This window comes from Zeugodacus cucurbitae, chromosome 2 (assembly GCF_028554725.1).
Source record: "Zeugodacus cucurbitae isolate PBARC_wt_2022May chromosome 2, idZeuCucr1.2, whole genome shotgun sequence".
Lineage (NCBI taxonomy): Eukaryota > Metazoa > Arthropoda > Insecta > Diptera > Tephritidae > Zeugodacus > Zeugodacus cucurbitae.
In genome coordinates, this window is record NC_071667.1 from 48,160,221 (window position 1) to 48,181,114 (window position 20,894).

Here is a 20,894-nt window from a genome sequence, read left to right on the forward strand (position 1 = left end):
TTCAATTTGTAAATAAAATAATGAAACATTGTCTTTTTACCTAAAAATAACTGCTTAACAACAACTGCTTAATCTCAACCGAAATAATGCCGATTTTGCCGCCATTAAATAATTGTGCGTTCGATGACGAACCATTCTATCATTCAAAAGTTATGATATACAGCTGTTTACGGATAGTGGAAAACCTTAAGACACGTCATAAAAGTCCCTAGATATGTTTTCAAAGTCCCAAACACGCACAATAAACAAATATCTGAAGAACCTTATCTGATTGCAACTGAGCTAAGTGCTGAGTGCTGTTGGAGAGAATTAATTTGGGAAATCTAGTCCCGCGAAACTAGTGGTAGCGAGAAGTGAGATTCTCTCGAGGGAATTCAAAAAGGTAATCTTGCGTAAATCACATAATGTAAATCTCTATTATCATGAGAATACATTTCTTAGCTGCCACTATATATTCTCTTTATCTAGATATGTACTTTTATTTTATACTTCGGTCCTTCTTAAGTACCTAAGTACACTAGTTATTGAAGCTAAACATAAAAATACAGATTTGTCATAGCCTATAAAAATTAGGCTCTGCATATTTGCTGTGATTTGTCGCTAAATTAAATACTCATTTGTCTTTTGTGCACATAAATATGTGTGAATTCATTACACCACCATAATTAAGAAATTACATAAAAACACCTTTGTTCACGAAAGGGCCGACATAAAATGTACAAAGAGAATATATTGCCACCGGGTTCCAAGAGAAAATATTGAGTTTAGAGAATTAAGTAAAACAACGAGTGCTAACATTGAGTATTTTATTTTGAGTAGCAACACTGAGTGAGATTTAATATGACTTCCACATCTCTTCACAGATTAAGATTGCTTTCGCTCATTTATCAGTTTTAATAGGAAAACTCGAAAATAACGTTACTGAAAAGAGATTACCAATAGATTTATTTAATATAAATTATTTAAGATAAAGTTATAGCGACGAAAAGTAACCAAAATTTATTAAATAGAACTGGAAGTAAAACATAATTGTTGCTATTTAAAAAGTAATATTATTAAACCACCTTCAAAAAATAAAACAAAGAAATAAGTTGCCAGAACTGAACCTACCAAACATGAGGTAGCATATCAATAGGAAGAGTCTTGAATTTCAAAACCAGTCATTTGATCGAAAGGACATTTTTATGTTTTCAAGCTTATCACATCACATCACATCAAATACTGTTGCTTAAATTAATTCATTCCTTATAATAATAATAAAATAAGAAAGTATCAGAGTTTGATGTAATTTTTTACTTTGAAAAATTACGCTGGCAAGGGTCAAATAGGTATCAATTAATAGTTAATATTTTTGAGTGTTAGTATGCTAAGAATATTCACTATGTTTCAGCTAAGCAACACACACATTTTCATGAATTTTACTACTTTTTCAAAAGTGCCTTTTTCCACCGCCTTTTGCATTTAGTAGTAGATTGAGTGCATTGACTCTTACGCCGGCAAAAGTAATATTTGCACAATCGTCGCGTCGTGCCAAAAACAGAAGCGCTTCGATGGCAACGATTCAGTACGTCGAGATACCATTAGCGTTGTGGTTGTGAAGAAGGTAATAGTCGGTGGAAAAGACTTGGTTAAAGTTACTCTTAAATGCGATATATTGAAGCATATTATTAACGCACCTCAATAATTTGTGTTTTAGGCGAAACAAATGGAATTATATTGAACCCAAGTGTTGAAATAAAAAAAATGGTTTTTCCACACCTGATGAATATAAAAAATTCCAAAGCTATAAAGTGTAATAAAATCATCAATTAATTAAAAAATTGAAAATTCAGTAACTGTGCGTATGGGCTAAAATGATTTGAGAAAAATAGGTGTTCGAATTTTTAGTGGAAAATATGTTTGTTTATCAAAGCTGGGAAATGAAATTACCAATGTTTAAGAAGTGAATTGTTGTTTATAAGCAGTTGGTGTTTACATCTTAGCATGGAAAAGCACAAACAAAAAAATTAAATGAATAAACAAAAAAATAAATGTGGAGAAAAATGTAATATTTAATTTAATGTTTAAATATTCAAAGAAACAAAAATAATTCAAAATAAAAAAAAATTATTTAGAAATTAATGAAGAGTTCTTAAAACATAAAGTCGCTACAAAAACTTTAAACTAAATAAATTTCGTTTATTAAAGTGAGAGAATAAAAATAAAAAAGTAAATTAAAAGTTCTGCATTTAGAAATGTGAAAAGGTTGCTTATTCATGTCATCGTACGATTGCCAAGGTTAAGTGCTGTGAAGTGTTTCTGTCAAAAGCTTTACTGGCTTAAGGAAAATATTCTGTAGTGTCGGTAGGTTGCTTGCTACTCAAACGTTATACAGTGTTGTTGTATTATTTTCTACAATAAAACATTTTTCTATAAACGATGGAATGGTCTAAAGAAATTCGCCGCGCTGTTCGAGGTGTTAATTAGCTTGCATGCAAACTGCTTTTATTTACAGTTAGTGAATTCATGATTTATGCACAATAACAATAAGAGAGAAAAGTTCAGCTTTTTATTGGCTTAAAGTAACAATCTGCAATTAGTCAGTGTAATAAAGTGAACAAATCTTATTCTCCAGCTCTTTCTTATATCATTGGCATAATGTCTGCAGAATGTTTTATAAGTATGCCAATTTCACCACTTTTGCCTTCTGAAGTGTTTGTTGTTTTTCGTTGTTTATTTATGTAAAGGTAAAGTGAATGAATTCGAAACAAAATCAGTGATATTTTATGTCCGTAAAAACTTATATACTAAAAAGTTTATGTTTTAATAAAACAGGATAGTCATCAATCTCTGTTGTAGATCTTTTCTCTTGACCGGAACATAACTCAAATTATGCCCGATTTAAATTTTTTCTTTTCACGCACTTATTGCGTGCTATTATATTGTTGCGGTGACATTTAGGGCATCAAATATGTATATACTATTCTTTATAATTAAATTAAGTAACTGTTAAATCTTCTGTGTTCTACATTTAATCCATAACTGAGAAGATTATACTCCAAATTTTATTTCAAATAAAAATATCTAACTAAAACATATTTATTTCATAACTCAGTATATCTACATATTTCCACAGTAAGCATATAAACAGTAAATGAGGATTTATATAAATAGATACTTCTTCTTCTTCTTAACTGGCGTAGAAACCGCTTACGCGGTTATAGCCGAGTCCACAACAGTGCGCCACGCATCTCTCCTTTTGGCGGTTTGGCGCCAATTGGTAATACCAAGTGAAGACAGGTCCTTCTCCACCTGGTCCTTCCACCGGAGTGGAGGTCTCCCTCTTCCTCGGCTTCCACCAGCGGGTACTGCATCGAAAACTTTCAGAGCTGGGGCACTTTCATCCATTCGAACAACATGACCCAGCCAGCGTAGCCGCTGTTTTTTTATTCGCTGGACTATGTCTATGTCGTCGAACAACACATACAGCTCATCATTCCATCTTCTGCGGTATTCGCCGTTGCCAATGTTTAAGGGACCGTAAATCTTCCGCAAAACCTTTCTCTCGAAAACTCCTAGTGCCGTCTCATCGGATGTTGACACCGTCCACGCTTCTGCACCATAAAGTAGGACGGGAATGATGAGGGACTTGTAGAGTTTAGTTTTTGTTCGTCGAGAGAGGACTTTACTTTTCAATTGCCTACTCAGTCCATAGTAGCACCTGTTGGCAAGAGTGATTCTGCGTTGGATTTCAAGGCTGACATTATTATCGGTGTTAATGTTGGTTCCTAGGTATACGAAATTATCTACAACTTCAAAGTTATGACTGTCAACAGTGACGTGGGAGCCAAGACGCGAATGCGCTGACTGTTTGTTTGATGACAGGAGATATTTCGTCTTGTCCTCGTTCACCACCAGACCCATTCGCTTCGCTTCCTTATCCAGGCGGGAAAAAGCAGAACTAACGGCGCGGGTGTTGTTTCCGATGATATCAATATCATCGGCGAACGCCAGGAGCTGTACACTCTTGTAGAAGATTGTACCATCTCTATTTAGCTCTGCAGCTCTTATAATTTTCTCCAGCATCAAGTTAAAGAAGTCGCACGATAGCGAGTCACCTTGTCTGAAACCTCGTTTGGTATCGAACGGCTCGGAGAGGTCCTTCCCGATCCTGACGGAGCTTTTGGTGTTGCTCAACGTCAACTTACACAGCCGTATAAATAGATACTACAAATTACATAATTGTATTCAAAGTATGAGAGAGGTGTCAAGATCATTGGAGTATACCTTCCTACACCGCAATCCATTTAAGATCCGTCGGCATATATTGAGATGGTATTCTCCTCTTCAACTGCTCCTCTTCTTCATTCCCGTCTAGAGGGTATCCTCACCTGAAAGTGCCTATTGAAGTCCATCTTTAGGAGAATATAGTTTGTTTAATTTGGTATTGAAGTAAGCTGGTTCAAGATTTCGCTATGTCCACAACTTTCACAATCTCCGATGGGATTTTAATTGTTTCTAGTATATATAATTTAAACTCAAATTAATTAAATTTTTATAAAGAATACTAAACAAAATTTAATGATATACCTAACTAAAAGTCCAGTAAGAGCGCCGTAATACATATAAAAATTTCAATCAGTTTTATATTCCTTATTAACTAAGTGAAATATTTATCTATCTAGAGTTAAATTGAATTATTGTTCTTTATGTTGGTAACGCATTCGCATAGTGGACTACGCGATGTAATAGCGGATGTTAGACAGACGTTATTGTGATTGAGTGACATCGAAGTGAGCTTGAAAATGAATTTAATTGCCATATTAATAAGAGGTTACCTGCCAATATGGTTGCCATTTCATATAATGCTAATAAATACATATGAGTATGTGTTATATATATGCTTCATCAACGTTATAAAATCCCGCCGTTTTTCTTGTCTATGTGCCTCCTGATGCATTGGGCTAATAGCGATAATAATTCTCATTATTTTAAAAGTGTGTATTTATGATGACTACAATTCGTCCAATAATATATGATTTGTAACCACTATACTGTGATAGCTGAAATAATCTGTCATTATATTTAGTTGTGTATGGTTACCCAGTCTAACTTCTCCTAACCTTTTTTAATCACTTGGAGATGAAACTACTTAAACTTAAAAATAACAATCCATTTTAGCAGTTGTCATAAAGAATTATAGTGTTAATTTTGAAAAAAAAAGCACTTCAGTGAAAGTATGTCGCGTTGTATGGCGTTTTAGAGATACACCATTTGATCTTATAGTCCAGACGGAAATTTATGTACTATTTTAGTACAAATTGCCTCAATTTGCACATGTTTTCGAGTATTAAATTGAATGCAATTGAAAGTGAATACAAATATTATTCCAGGAGCATACATACATATTTACACAAATATTTCCTGTTTAATATTCACCATGGGACTGAGCAGGCCAGCAATGCAAAGTAAAATGCGTAATCAATGGAGTCGCTCAAGACTTCTGAAAGCAATCAGTGGATAATGAACAAAACAAATGTTTAGCAATATCAATCGACGAAAGAATTGAGCATAAGTGGGGAGTGTAGTGGCGAGTGAGATAAGTTGGATATGGTCGGCATAGTGAATGGAAAATTAAAAGTTGTAAACTTCAACTGGCAGCTCATATATATACAATGACGTGACAACATTGAACTGCAGCCGTTTACTAGAGCAATCATAAAAGATAAGCACTAAGATAGCTACTCCCTAGGTCCCACATAGAACCAGAAGTGTCTAGAGAGGGGCCACTCCATAAAAGGGTATCAACTTAGCTTACGGAAATAGGGATTTTATTCCTATAACTTCATCTGACTGTTTTCCCACTTATGTTCAAAATATATGCAGGCGTATGCAATGAAAGCGTATGCAATGCATAACAGGTGCAAACACAACATACATAAAGGGAAAATATATAAAAAAGAACGACCTGTCGGAATCGTAAGCGTATAAAAAGTGTCAACAAAAAAACAATGCCTTGAAGCACACAATACATCGGAAGAAAAAAAAACAATTCAACGAGCAGGAAGTGTGTGACAATTGATATACATTTGAACTTTACCCAATGCCAACCGTCTAAGCCTTTTGAAGCTTGTGAGGAAGTTGGTCTCATACTGTCTTATCAGCCCGGTATTTTTCAGTATTCTACTATTCTCTAATTGTTTGTAAATAAGTGGTTAAGTTATATATGATTTATACCAGCAAAGTTAAATAATTTCACAATTAACTGTTACACTAATCACAATCTTATAAAGTTCTTTCCCCACTATTTTCCATAATTAGTTTGTCAACCATTTCCATAGAATATATGAAAAAATATGCACTACCACTAAATCTGAGAAATTGAGTTAGAATCGATTTTTTGTTTTGCTTGATGGAGTGCGCGTTTCTTTGATTCATAATTACAGTAACTTAATACTATTAATTACTGCGAGTAAATGCATTACCTACTATCGTTCATATAAATTGAAATTTGCTCCAATCAATTTTCAGACTATAAATCACTGCCAAAATATATTATCGTAATCGCGATAATTCTTTTCTCCGCCTACAAAATTAACGACATATGACGTTATACTATTTATAGAATATTTATTTGAGAATATTCACACAATGTTGAGCAAAACAGCTAAACGTTTTTATTCACACATTCATATTTTTATTTCCACTAAAATATAGTAAACATATGAATGTATATAAGTACATACCCCCACACAAAGAAATGTTGTAAGCTTTCTACATAATTATATTTATTTAGAATCTTATATTATGCGACCACCTGGAAGTTAATTCTAATTTTATTTATGGTCTATATTTTCACATGGATGTAGAGAAGATGTAGACCCCATAAACTAAGGCAATCATTATTTTAAAGGCTAAAAAGGGCCCAAACACCGAACACATTGACTTCGGAAGTACGTACATTTACATTTATTTGGAATAATGTGAAGGTATGAATTTGTATCTTAGTTAATTATAAGAAAAGTATGAAATAGGCGGAAATTCAAATACTTGGCTGATATATATGTATGTATATGAACAAATCAATACAAGATATACATATCGCTCATTTACTTGAATAGTGTCACAACTCAAAAAAGTCGATTTTTCAGGAGAGCGATTTAAAGTTTTCAATTGTCTCTTGTCTGGAGGATGGAGTCATATGTAGAAATTCACGTAAGTGAGGAAAGTTTCTGACTGTCACTCACTTGGGAGTGTCCAGGAACGATTCTTTTACATGTGGCTCAAGCAGCTCACGACTTCCGGTCTTAGACCAAGTATCCTCTGGGTAGCCAACAGACATCCGTTTGGAGGCGAGCTAAAGTGAGAAGGCGAAACCCGACTATGCGGTTATGCGTAGGGTTTGGGACCCACCACATAAAAACACCCCCCAATGAAAAAGAAAAAACAGCCTCGGATGAGAGACCCCAATTTTGATGACGACCACTGCAAACGTTTAAAGGACTACGAAATAAGGGCATGCACCTGGAATATCCGGACCCTTAATTGGGAAGGTGCCTCTGCCCAGCTGGTTGATGTCCTCGTAAGAGTAAAGGCTGGTAAACGGTCTGAGGCTGATCGACTTAGCCGGGGCCCGAAATATGGTCGTCTGTAGTACTAGATTCCAGCATAAGAAAATCCATCAAGCTACTTGGCTGTCCCCGGATCGAATCACTCGCAACCAGATCGATCATGTTGTGATAGATGGACGACATGTCTCCAGTGTTTCTGATGTGCGTATGCTTCGTGGTCCTAACATCGACTCGGACCACTATCTTGTAGCAGCTAAGATACGCACCCGCCTCTGTGTAGAAAAGCGCACACGTCAACAAACACAAGGAAGGTTCGACATTGCGAAGCTGCAATCACAACCGACAGCCGAACGATTTTCTACTCGACTTGCACTCCTGCTCTCTGAGAGCACTCATCAGCATCTCGGTGTAAGGGAGCTGTGGGACGGCATATCAAACTCCTTACGTACAGCTGCAACCGAAACCGTTGGTTTTCGGAAAAGTTAAAAAAACAGCTGGTATGATGAGGATTGTCGTCTCGCAGTGGAGAGAAAACAGACTGCCTACCTTGCAATGTTGCGATCGACCGCAACACGAGCGGGATGGGAAAGATACCGAGAGCTGAAGAGGGAAGCGAGACGCATTTGCAGACAAAAAAAGAAAGAGGCCGAAATGCGTGAGTATGAAGAGCTTGACAAGCTGGCCGACAGGGGTAATGCTCGAAAATTTTACGAAAAGATCCGGCGACTAACTGAAGGTTTCAAGACCGGAGCACACTCCTGTAGGACCCCCAGAGGTGATCTAGTTATTGATGACCAGAGTATACTGAGTTTGTGGAGGGAACACTTCTCCAGCCTGCTGAATGGCAGTGAAAGTACAACACCAGGAGATGGCGAACCCGATTCCCCAATCGACGACGATGGAGCAGATGTTCCATTGCCCGACCGTGAAGAAATTCTAATAGTAATTACCCGCTTGAAGAACAATAAGGCGGCGGGTGCCGATGGATTACCGGCCGAGCTATTCAAATACGGCGGCGAAGAACTGATAAGGTGCATGCATCAGCTTCTTTGCAGAATATGGTCGGGAGAAAGCATGCCTGACGATTGGAATCTCAGTGTAGGGAGACCCCACAATTTGCGCCAATTACCGTGGGATAAGCCTCCTCAACATTGCGTATAAGGTTCTGTCGAGCGTATTGTGTGAAAGACTAAAGCCCACCGTCAACAAACTGATTGGACCTTATCAGTGTGGCTTTAGACCTGGAAAATCAACAACAGAGCAGATATTCACCATGCGCCAAATTTTGGAGAAGACCAGTGAAAATAGGATCGACACACACCATATCTTTATCGACTTTAAAGCTGCTTTCGACAGCACGAAAAGGATGCCGCGATGTCTCAATTTGGTATCCCCGCAAAACTAATACGGCTGTGTAAGCTGACGTTGAGCAACACCAAAAACTCTGTCAGGATCGGGAAGGACCTCTCCGAGCCGTTCGATACCAGACGAGGTTTCAGACAAGGTGACTCACTCTCGTGTGATTTCTTTAACCTGATGCTGGAGAAAATAATACGAGCTGCAGAGCTAAACAGAGAAGGTACAATCTTCTATAAGAGTGTACAGCTACTGGCGTACGCCGGTAGTGGCCTGTAACATATTAAATACAATGTTGAGCATAAATGGACCAAATAGAGTGTACTAATGTTTTTTCTTGGGCATAAACGTGACCCATTTTGAATTGTGTCGTTATTTGTGAAATAAATAATTCAATTTCGCCGTCATAAGTCAAATCCGTCGTTTTTGTTGAAAAAAATCAATACGAAAAATTTAATTACTTTTCACCAATATCGTTGTAACACAAAATATGTCTCTTTCAGAAAAAAATCCAGGCCTAATTCTGGCACAACTGAGAAGTGTCGTTATTGTGGTTAAAAACTAATGCAACATAACAAGTTTAATAACGGCACATTCTTATTTCACGGTTTATTTTTCTACGCATCGGAATGAAATTTTTATACAATATGGACGCTGCAATTGGCCACATTTCTGCATATTCAACTCAAAAATCGTGCTTTTTGAGTTGTGACACTATTCAAGTAAATGAGCGATATGTACATATATAATATTATTATCCAATACACATACAAACACTTTACAAACTTTTCATTATATGCTTTCAGCGGATTTCAATGGAAAACTTCAACATCAAGAAGCGACCAAAGAGCACTAAAAATTTACATAATTCCGTAAGCCGCTTACAATTTTTGGCTTTGTGAGTACGAGTGTATTTCATGAAAAAGTTGAAGCTGGCAAAAATAACCAATGACAAGGTATAAATTCACCAGAAAGGTGCAAAGAAAACAGCAACAGCGTTTGTAAATAAAAGCAAAGTGTGTTTACGTTAATAATGTCCAAAATAGAGGCGACAAAGCAAAACCAAGAAGCCAAATTCTTCAAAAGACACTCACCCACATAATAGGCAAAAGGCCAAATTTTAAGCAAATAAATAGAGATTCACATACATACAGAAATATCTATGTCACTAAAATGCTCGACTCACACATACCAATGACGGAAGGGAGTGACGTTGGGAGCAAACAGTCCTACAATGGCGACGCTTTTGCTGAGTTCGAGAGTAGTGGAGTCGGGTCGGGCATCGTCATTGTCAGCGAAAATACTCGTGTTGATTTCGGCGGTTTAGAGGAGGGCCTACAAGATAATTATTCCCAACTTATCGGCACCGTATTGCCCATTGATTGGTGCAATCAATCACTGTTATTCTATGGCCTAAATAACTGCAGTGAAAATAAGGATGCTATGACGTAAGTACAAGATAAAACAAAACTTAGATTTAGGACTATTTTAGTTTGTAATATATTTTCGTTCGTGCAGCGTGTATTATGGCGAGATTATGGCAAAGATAATATACTCATACGTAAACTAAGTCCCCAAAAATATACATAATAAGATATTGTGCTTATTTTAACTTTACACTTAAGTTCATTTCGAAAAATATGGTCGGATCATATTTATACTATATACAGTGAGCAAAAAAGGTTTACGTACAAATCTCTTTCCAACATTCATGGTCTGAAACTCCAACTAAAACAAACCGTACTCTCAATTTTTTTCATACAATGTTCAACGATATTAAGATTAAATATTTGATTTAATAATGACCTCCATTTCTTGCAGGAGTTCAATATTGTCAAAAAACAAAAAATGATGTTGCAGCAGAATTTTAATTTTGTGTCAAATGTAAGTGTAAAGCCGAAGTGTGGCGTGTCCATTTGAAACTCGGAAAATTATCTTTGCGCTGTATTTTAAGAGGAATGAAGCACGTGAAATTGGCGAATCACTCATGTTTGGTTAATTTTCGTTTAATGCTAGCCAAATGTTGGTTAAATATAAACAAATAAAAAAACGAATGATAAGCTAATGACGGTACTGTAGATTCATGCTATTCATGGTATTTAATAAAATTCTAAATAAAGCGTTACGTAAACAAAATATATAAAAAAATATAAAACATAATTATATCAAAAGGAATTTCGATAATTCGGAAATACTTCGACAAACACTGAGCAATAGGAAAGGTAAAGAAAGGTAACGAAAGATAAACAACGTAATTGGCGGTCGGATTCTTGGTGTAAACGACAGAATGCTGCAAGCAAACCAAAATGTAAAAGACTACACAAAGACAAATACAAATATTATTAGATGTTGTTAAACACGCTGAGAAAATAAATATGGGGTATTCGAATGCTTTCGCCACAAGAAAACCAAATAATGAACATTCTGTCTCACCTTTCATTTTCGATAACTTTACTTTTCATTTGGAAAGTCCACCTTAACTTTATTAGTAGATTTCCACTGATTAGCGCCAAAAAGCTGTAATTAGAATCCTTTTAATATGGCACATCAAATAAATCCCATTTTTTTACAATCCAATTTAAGCCACAATAAATAAGTCAATTTAGAGAGAAAAAATACATTTTCGTAATTGAGAGTGCCTTAAATGACGTAACGGTTGTTTTTGCACGCCAAATACCATTCAATCAGTTTCATGGAGAAATATTAATTGCCATTAAAGCACAGCAGTGAATTTGTTTTTACACCTTGCGTGTCTGCCAGACTGTCTGGTTTATGGAGCGCCATATGTTTGCCTAGACAATTTTACCAAAAATTTTTGTGTTTTCTTGTTTGTCTTCACATTGTCTTTCATATACTGACACAATAAAAGTTAGTTATTGTTGATTCATACACAAACGAAAAATTCAAAATTCATAGAAAAATAACAAGAATGCTTTAAACAAGGACAGAATTAAAAAAAAAATCCAGAACAATATTATTTGCCGTTTAAGAAAACGGTTATATTCAATATTGTATTAGTCCGGGATTTTCTATTTTCTTATAATGTTTTCTATATTATAAGCTAATTCAATATTCAATTCACAAGATATACTAAACTTTAATTTCACATAATTGCCTGAATTGAACGTATTTAAACAGTAAACAGTTGGAGCTAGTCATCAAAAACAAATTATTTTTTTTTGATTCGATGTCATTTCATACGTCAGTCCGAAATTGGTGGTTATGTATGAATATAGAGCTGCTAATATGTTATATTAGAATATATCTAATTTTTGGAAATATGTATTGCATTACTACTCACGACCATCCACAGTGCTTAAGTAACAGCAATAAATAAAGAACAAGTAAGGAAGGGCTAAGTTCGGGTGTCACCGAACATTTTATACTCTCGCAATTCATTTATTTAATTTTATTAATATAACACACAATTGTAATCACATATTCGGCATATATATGGTATAAAGTCCATTGAAAGTTTGAAAACCCTAATTCCCATTTCACTCATTTTTGGCACGGAGGCATATTATTAGAAGAAACATATTCCCTCTGAATTTCTTCAAATAATCTGAGATACTTACCTATATTTTCGGTAAAAAATTTGTTAGAAGCTCTGAGGTCATCATGTTCAATATATGGAGCCTTGAATAGTTATGGTCCGATTTCGTCGATTTTTAACATAACATTTGTAAGGGAGGTGGGCGTGGTTATAATCCGATCAAACGACTGTAGAGAATTTGGTTGATACAGTTTTAGTAGTTTACGAGTTATGTGCAAAAAACATAATAAGGGGCGGGGCCACGCCCACTTTTTCAAAAAAATTACATACAAATATACCCCTTCCTAGTGGGATCCTTTGTAGTTATATTTTACAACTTTATTCATGTCTTAGTTATGGCACTTTATATATTTTCGGGTATCGCCATTCTGTGGCATGGGTGTCCATGTCGTCCACAATAATAAATATACATGTGTTTCTCTTACAAATTTACGAAAAATCAATGCATTAATTCTTGGGATTTTGCAAACAAAGACACCATGTGCAGAACGTTAGCAAATATTAAAGCTAGCCAAACTTGAATATATATAGAGTCACATCATTGTCGATTAAAAAGCTTCAAACAGTATCAACACACATATGCCCTGTAACACATTGTTCTATTTATAGTAATGCATATTAATTATTTTCCAGAATGATTGCACAGTGCGGTTAATTTACAACGCCTATTTTTAATTATTTTGTCTAACCAATTCATTATTTTGTTTCTCTCTCTGCAGGGACGATGATATATCATTCATATTGCCATGGTCGCGTCAGGTCCTGTGATCTATAATATTCGGTGGCATGGTTTTAGTGGCGACGGGCGGTAATTTCATTGTTGTTTGAATTGTTATGACGACGAAACGAATGCGAACCGTTACCAATTATGTCATAGGTGCGTAAAGGTGGATATAAAGCATTAATGCAAATAATGAATTTCATAGTGGTTACATAATAATATATGAGAACACGATATCCGATTTTCAACTTCATATATGGGGCCATTCTCTGAAAAAAAGCCACTTGAAAAAAAAAGTTCTTTATTTTCTTTGGCAATGATATATATTATAGTACATGTAAAACCTAAAATAAAACATATGGCTTTAGGTCTGTGTAACGCGGGGTTGTCATATTATAAGGAGCCAAAGTTTTTTGTAAAAAAATTTTCGAACCGCCATAACTTTAACATATTATTTAAAATTATCACGTATTTGAATCTAATCTAGGTAATAATTTAAAAAAAAGCAAAAACCAAAAAAACAAACAAAAAAAATTAAAAATTTGAAAAATACAAAAAAATGAAAAAAATATTAAAAAATAAAAAAAAAAACAAAAAGGGATTAAATGTCTGCTACGTCCACGTCGTTTATCCTGGGTTACAAGAAATTCTGATAATAATAGTGCATAAATCAATGATTTTTCATCATGTTCTGAGTTGGTTTTTTATTTGTAGCTCATACAAATATTGCTGTCCCAAAATTCCCTTTGGGGGGTAAAAAGGTGATGAAATGAGGAACATTTTAAGATATTTTCGAAAAAAATCGAAGGGGGCATAATTTGTTAAAAATTCCAAAAAAAAAATTTTCATTTTTTGCTATGAAATATTAATTTTAAAAATTTTTACGATACACAGTTTTAAAGTTTGAGAAATTCTGTACAAAAAAGTCACATGGTGTTTTAAAATCTGTTCATTAGTTTTAAAGTTATGGCGGTTCAAAAATTTTTTTACAAAAAACTTTGGCCCCTTACAATATGGCAACCCCGTGTTACACAGACCTAAAACCATATGTTTTATTTTAGGTTATACATGTACTATAAGATGTATCATTGCCAAAGAAAATAAAGAACTTTTTTTTTCATGTGGCTTTTTTTTCCAGAGAATGCCCCATATTCAAAAAACATAATTTTTTTTAATAAGGTTAATCTGAATTAGTTATCAATCGAATTTCTTGCTTGAGAGGAAATTTCGCCCGATTACAGTCAAAAATTAATCGAATCCATTCCACGAAGAATTCTAGCTCTAAACCAACCTAACTTATTAGTATTCAATTTTGATATGAATTTCCCCATGTTTAAATATGATTTATTAATAAATTATTGATTTCATTAAAAATTGCATTTCAATAATCATCCATAAATTCTCTGCGTGTTCTGATGTACATATGCTCCATTTTTTGAGCAACTGTATATACGAGTATATGACCAAATGTTCTAAATTCGCACAATTGAAGCCATGAAAACCAGCAACTTCTTAATCACATTATGGTTTTAAAAGCTGACCTATACAAATTTACCCATTTATTTATATATTGATCAGTACATTTGGGCTTAGGTGTCAATGACCTTTTTCTGGTGTATATTAGACCTAGGTAAAACTACCGAACGATTTTGAACACTTTCTCAGTTTGAAATGCAAAGAATTTTTCGAATTTCATCATCAAACCTTTAACAATCATTTGTGTGGCCCTTTGATTATCCTTTCCAATATTTTCAGCGCTTTTAGTGTTACCTCGTTTCAGGTAAATCACTGCAAATTGGCTTTTAGGGTGTGTAGTTATGTAAATTTATTCAGCTTACAAAATGGTAATAAACACTCGCATGTATAGAATACCAACAGCAATAGCAACGGAGGAAACGAGCGGAAATCACTCCAAACACGTGAGGTTTAGTTAAAAGCAAACAAAATAAAAATTGAAGGTTTACAGAACTTGTAACTTTTGGTTGGGACAGTCCAATTAATTCAGTAAACTTTTGCTCTTTTGTACTTTCCACGCAGTGAATCTTTTCATAGCGGATGCCATGGTATCCAGTCTCAACGTGACCTTCAATTATATTTACATGCTGGACAACGATTGGACTTTCGGTGAACTCTATTGCAAAATATCGCAATTTATAGCAACATTGAGCATAAGTGCTTCGGTGTTTACACTAATGGCGATACCCATCGACAGGTGAGTTAATAAACCACACCGAACGACTACAGTAAAGTGCGATGCAAATAAAATCAAATATTGCTTCTTTTCCATGGAACATGACACGCTATGTACATTGCCATATAGGCACTTTGTGGCAACACTTAGCGTGTGTGTGCTACACCTGATGGTCCCACGAATCTTTCGCAACTAGAATATGTGTAAGTACATATGTGATGTGTCATAAAGAGTGCGGTGGAATATATACATAGGTATGAACGGTGAATGTTTGAACATGAGTCCTTGAAACTCAACTAAACTCAACTGGTACTGTAGCAAAAGCGAATTCCCACGCTCAAGTTTTGTTTGAATATCTAAAAATTTTAGCTTATTGCTTCGGGTTAATTTTTAGAATTTTTAGTGTTAGACAATCTCATCTAAATTCTGCTTAAGTCAAAATGTTTATACAAAGAACAGCTAATACCAACTGTTTATTGTTTGTAAGTAACCAATATACTTGTATATACATATTTCGAGACTTTTCCACAATTACAATATATGGCTGGTGAACATTTGAGCACCAACAGATAGCTCATTCATCGTCGTTGAGAATGAAAACGAATGATGAACAATGTAAAGAATGAAAACGAATACCTAAGTGGAGTAATACTTGCGTACAATTTGAACCGAAACACACTCTCGCGAGTGCAAATATAAATAGCCAAACAGTTTTTCAAAAACACAAGCAATTATTATATTATATTAGCTCTACTTAAGTTTATATTCAGACGCAATCCCAAATCCCAATGCAATAAGTCTGTGAAGAATCGCTCATTTACTTTTGCCCTTTTACCTTTCGTTTCAGTTATAATATCGTTTTTATGATACTAGACGACACTTACGTATGCACGAGTCGGCATTGAACTTCGGGACTCGATGGCAATCGGAGAGTGCACGCCACGTGAAGAATGTTCGCAGTAAGCGTAGGGTAAGAATGAATGACTGGGTATCATAAATATTACTGCAACAGGCCGGCTGAAGAGTTCTTCTTCTATCTAGAGATGTGGGACGGGTGTAAAAGGAATTACTAAAGTTAAGTATTAGATCCCTTGTATGAAAAATACTCCGCGAAAATTAAAAGTCTGAACCCTCAGAGAGTACATCGACGCATCGACAGAGATAGACTAAGCTCGGTCGAACTACTTTCAATTAACATTATTCCATCGAGAAATTCAAAATTATTATCTTAGAAAGTCGAACCTATAGATCCATGATACGGCAAAAGCCGTATACAAATTCCTATTCAGTCCCTGAGACGAGGGGCATTTGGGTTATAAACCGATTTGGGTAGTATTGAAAGTATATTACTGTGTTTTTTTGGAATCCTTTCCATTGGTTTGCTAAAATTTTTCGGTGATTGGACAGACAGACATATTGCATTTTGATAGAATGTAACCAAATATGTTGAGACTGCCCAATGCACTTCCACCTACGCAAAAAAAAAAAATTCGCAGACGCAAAGAACGCAATGAGAAATTGGACGCAAAATTATGCTTCAATCCATCATCACATCACATCTATGCAATGCCACAAATTAGCACAATTTATTTGAGCGCTTTACGCAGCGCTGCTGATGGAGTGCATTGAATAATTAATAGAGAATGTCTGCTTTCACACTGCCGCTTTGGCATGTCAGCCTGACGAGTAAAGGCACTCAAAAGCACCTACTCTCTTTTGACTTACTCATTGCCATTAGGCGGAAACTGAGTTTCCTCAATTTTGCACACAGCAGCGGTAAAGCAGCAACTTGAATTAATTGCGGATCTCTCACCTGCAGTGGCAAGCTGTTGGAACCAGTGCTGATACACCGTCATACATGAGGGCATAGTTAGAAATTTGTACACTATACGTACCACTTGACACACTATGGGATGCATGTACACAAATTACCATATTAATAAATTGTGAATTTTCTTCAACAGATTCCGTTGTGGCTTCAAGCGGTTGTTCCGTTGGTGTCCGCCCGTTAAAATCGGCGCTGATTCTCTAGATCGGCGTGACAATATGACGTCGCGTTACTCATGCTGGGGTTCGGCGGATCACAATTGCATGAAAAGAAATGGTAAGTCTTATATAATTACTTATAATTGTAACAGTACTTAACTATCCATGCAAGCTGAATGATAATATAGAAGTTAATGGAAATAATGGCACCTTTGCACCCTAAAAATCACTGGAATCATATTTCACTAAACACTCTTACATTTCTCAAGCCACGGCACTTTCGTCTAATATTTTTCCGTTTTGGTCACCATGTTTTACCATTTCATATTAGCTCGCCTCCCATTTGGACATTTCTCAGTCAATTCATCCCTTTATGTGTCTCTTCGAGATACTCAGCTCGCCAAAGAGTCGTCGTGTATCTTCACATTATGTCAATGAATATGGTTGAAACTTTCTTAACTTTATGTAAATAATGTGCATTAGGTCTTGCTTCATCCGCATGATAATGTGAGTTAAGAGTGGTGTACGTTGACGCTAAGCGAAGTCAATTGCTTTTTTCCGAACTGAGGATATAAAGTTCAATCGAATAATGTCATACAAATCATCTTTCGATTTTACCCGATTCTGGATGTTGTAACATTCCGGAAAGAGTTTTAGAATATGCTGCTAAGATTGCAGTCCTGGCGATTAGAAGTCTTGATTCTTTCCCGCCTTTTTTCCATTCATCGTATACGTTTATGATATTCACCATCACCTTCTTTCCGCTCTCCTGTTATTAATTAATAAAAAAAATTTAAATGATTTCAGTAATTAAAATGGACTGTTAGTAATGTCAGTTTTAGTCAATAGGAAATGTCAATCAATCTATAAAACTTCAAACAATAAATGTTGTTGCAGTCATTAGCATATGTTTTCTTCATTTGTTCAATGGCGGCATATGAAGCGTGAGTAAGGTAAAGAATGGTAATTTCATGATAATTTAATGAAGTACCTAACAAGCACAAGAACAATAAATTTCCGTAATCACACAAATGCTTGACATTAAACTTACTTTTTTTAATCAAAGCTTTACTTTTTTAATTAAAGCTAACGATGAACAACAACTCCATATTATTGATAGACATTTTAATTTACAAGTGCATTAGTAAGTTTATTCATCAGTTACTTCGCTTTGTGTTATTTTTATAGTCTTTGCATTTAACCCAACGGTTACTTGAAAATTATGGTATAACTGTAGTTTCAGAAGTAAAAAACTCACTAGTGTTTAAAACTGTTCTCCTGAAAAGCTCTGAATGAATATACCACTATGATTCCTTTACATTTCCTTAAATTAAATTAAGTCTTTGAAGTTGTACTAATTATATTACCCTAATTACAAAAGTTATTTTTTCTTCCAGGAATATTACGTATTCAACATAAATAACCCATAATAGAAAGAATGAAGCAATGGATGACCATGATCGGTTCAAAAATTGCATTGGAGGCATATAGCTGTGATATTAGATATAGGTTAAAATGAATGCTTAATGTGTTAATCGGTGAGATCAAATGAATTAATATATATAATATAATTAATGCAGTTTATTTATTATTTTAGAACTGTTAAAAAATAATTGTTTTTACATGAGGTCTTTTGGCTATTAAACTGAAATAAATAAAATATATAAATATCATATCAAAAATTTTATTTTACTTAGTAATTTACGAGTTCACGGTTTGTATAAGAAAAACAAAATTATCCTATTCGGAGTAAGCTCTATCGATAATATTCGTTAAATTTTATAGATATTGTATATTTTTGCATATATATGTTTGATTTTAAAAAAGGGGTATACAAATACAGAACTAAGAAAATTCAATTACAGATGTCGGAACCTAAGAGTAGTAGTAAAAGTGCATATTAAAAACAATTATGTTTGTATGAATAAATTTTATTTACATATCTCCGTTTGAAGATAATTGAAATAAGCATTACACAGCCCGACAAAATTAAACTCTTTGGATTTCTCAACTGATTCTAGTTAATTTGGGCGCGCTGAATTCAAATCTGAATCAGTTTGTCTCTATCAGCTCTAGTTTTCATGATATAGCTTTTTTATACCCTCCACTTATTTTTTTTTTCAAGTCATAAATATGAAATAGCTTAATAAAGCCTACTTTCCTATGTGTGGTTATTTCTTTGTCGAAGTATTTACAGTACACAATTTATATAGCAAACAACTTTTGTTCACAAAAAATTATGTTCCACAATGCAGTGACACTTTTGATTGTTTTGTTTGTCTTTAGGCACACACGTGTGACAAAAACTTTTGATAGGTTCTAATGTGTAAAATATATTGCCAATGAAAGTTTCTTAGAAAGTTATAAAAGTACCTAGGAACGGCACTAGCAGAATTAAAACCCCTCACATTCACTTCTTCAGAAATAATACTGTTACATTTCAGTAAAAAGCTTGAATAAATGCATTTCAAGAACTTTAAATCTTCCAATTGTTAGAGGATGTTGTATATCAGTGGGTCATAAACTCTAATTCTGCTCGAATTATTGTATACAATGGAGCAAGATTAAAATCCCAAGTTTATTCCGAATATAACTCTCGGCATTACTTACATATTGAGTTAATGATTGTATTAGAGTGTTAAGTTATGAATGTAGCCTTACCCATACATACAATCATAGCGCGTTCAATGAGGAAATTTTGTATTTATGACCGGTTCTTTTATGTAAATGTATGTCAGTTACATAAACCAAATATTTATGCGAAATATGTATAAATATATATGAAAAAGCCTATATGTAAGGTGAGTTTATGAATGGAAGATGTGTTATGTGTATGGCTATATACTAGGACTCTATAGGGCAAACCCTCCGCTAATATAACAGAAGTAAGGTAAATACAGTAATCACACTAAGGCTATAAGCTTTGACAATTCATTCCCTAGTTATAAAAGATTGACAAATGAATTCTTTGGGAGACAGCTGTACTAAGCAACAACACGGAGTGTTCCTTACCAACACATTTAATTTGCAATTTTTAATATAACTTATTTATTAAATCTAGTTGTACACATAGATTCCATTTCATATAAAGTGCCACTTTTGGCTTTTGTAGTAATTGTGGATTACCAAATGTATTTCCCTGGAATTCATTTTACATTAGAATGGTTCACTCTGTCTGCCATAAAGCTTAATGCTTTTAATCGTAAATGTTTCAAATCTAAATGCTGGAAATGGAATTCTATGAATTTCACGTGCAAACTCAGTATTTACAAAAATTTTAAATTGCATTTACATTTATACTAAACTAGCAGGCTATTATTATACTCTATTTTATAGAAAACTATAAATATCAAAACTAAATTCGTGTCTAATATTAACTTTGCAAACATTTCTTAATAAAACGTAAAATCCATAAATTTTACTAAAATCGAAATTTTTGCATTGTTTAGGTATTGAAAATTTTGTTATAAGAGTTTTGAATGTAAATATTTCTTGACAAACATACATATGCATAAACACTTATTTTCCCTTGAA

The 20,894-nt window shown here is 34.4% G+C and overlaps 1 protein-coding gene across 4 annotated transcripts; it reads left to right on the forward strand.

Moving 5' to 3' along the window:
• The first annotated feature begins 7,243 nt into the window (after positions 1 to 7,243).
• Positions 7,244 to 18,895, forward strand: LOC105220363 (tachykinin-like peptides receptor 99D). 4 transcript variants are annotated; one of them, XR_008470107.1, is made up of 7 exons: positions 7,244 to 10,354; positions 13,182 to 13,339; positions 15,221 to 15,395; positions 15,504 to 15,577; positions 16,222 to 16,344; positions 17,339 to 17,478; positions 18,758 to 18,895. XR_008470107.1 is itself a non-coding variant. In XM_054226085.1 (4 exons), the coding sequence occupies exons 2-4, from the start codon at positions 13,297 to 13,299 to the stop codon at positions 16,277 to 16,279; spliced, it is 276 nt and encodes a 91-aa protein (XP_054082060.1). In that variant the 5' UTR covers positions 7,244 to 10,354; positions 13,182 to 13,296; the 3' UTR covers positions 16,280 to 17,301. The 4 variants fall into 4 exon arrangements, 2 of the variants coding, with proteins under 2 accessions (XP_054082060.1, XP_054082061.1); XR_008470108.1 differs by lacking the exon at positions 15,504 to 15,577; XM_054226085.1 differs by lacking the exons at positions 15,504 to 15,577; positions 17,339 to 17,478; positions 18,758 to 18,895 and having other exon boundaries at positions 16,222 to 17,301.
• The last annotated feature ends 1,999 nt before the right edge of the window (positions 18,896 to 20,894 follow it).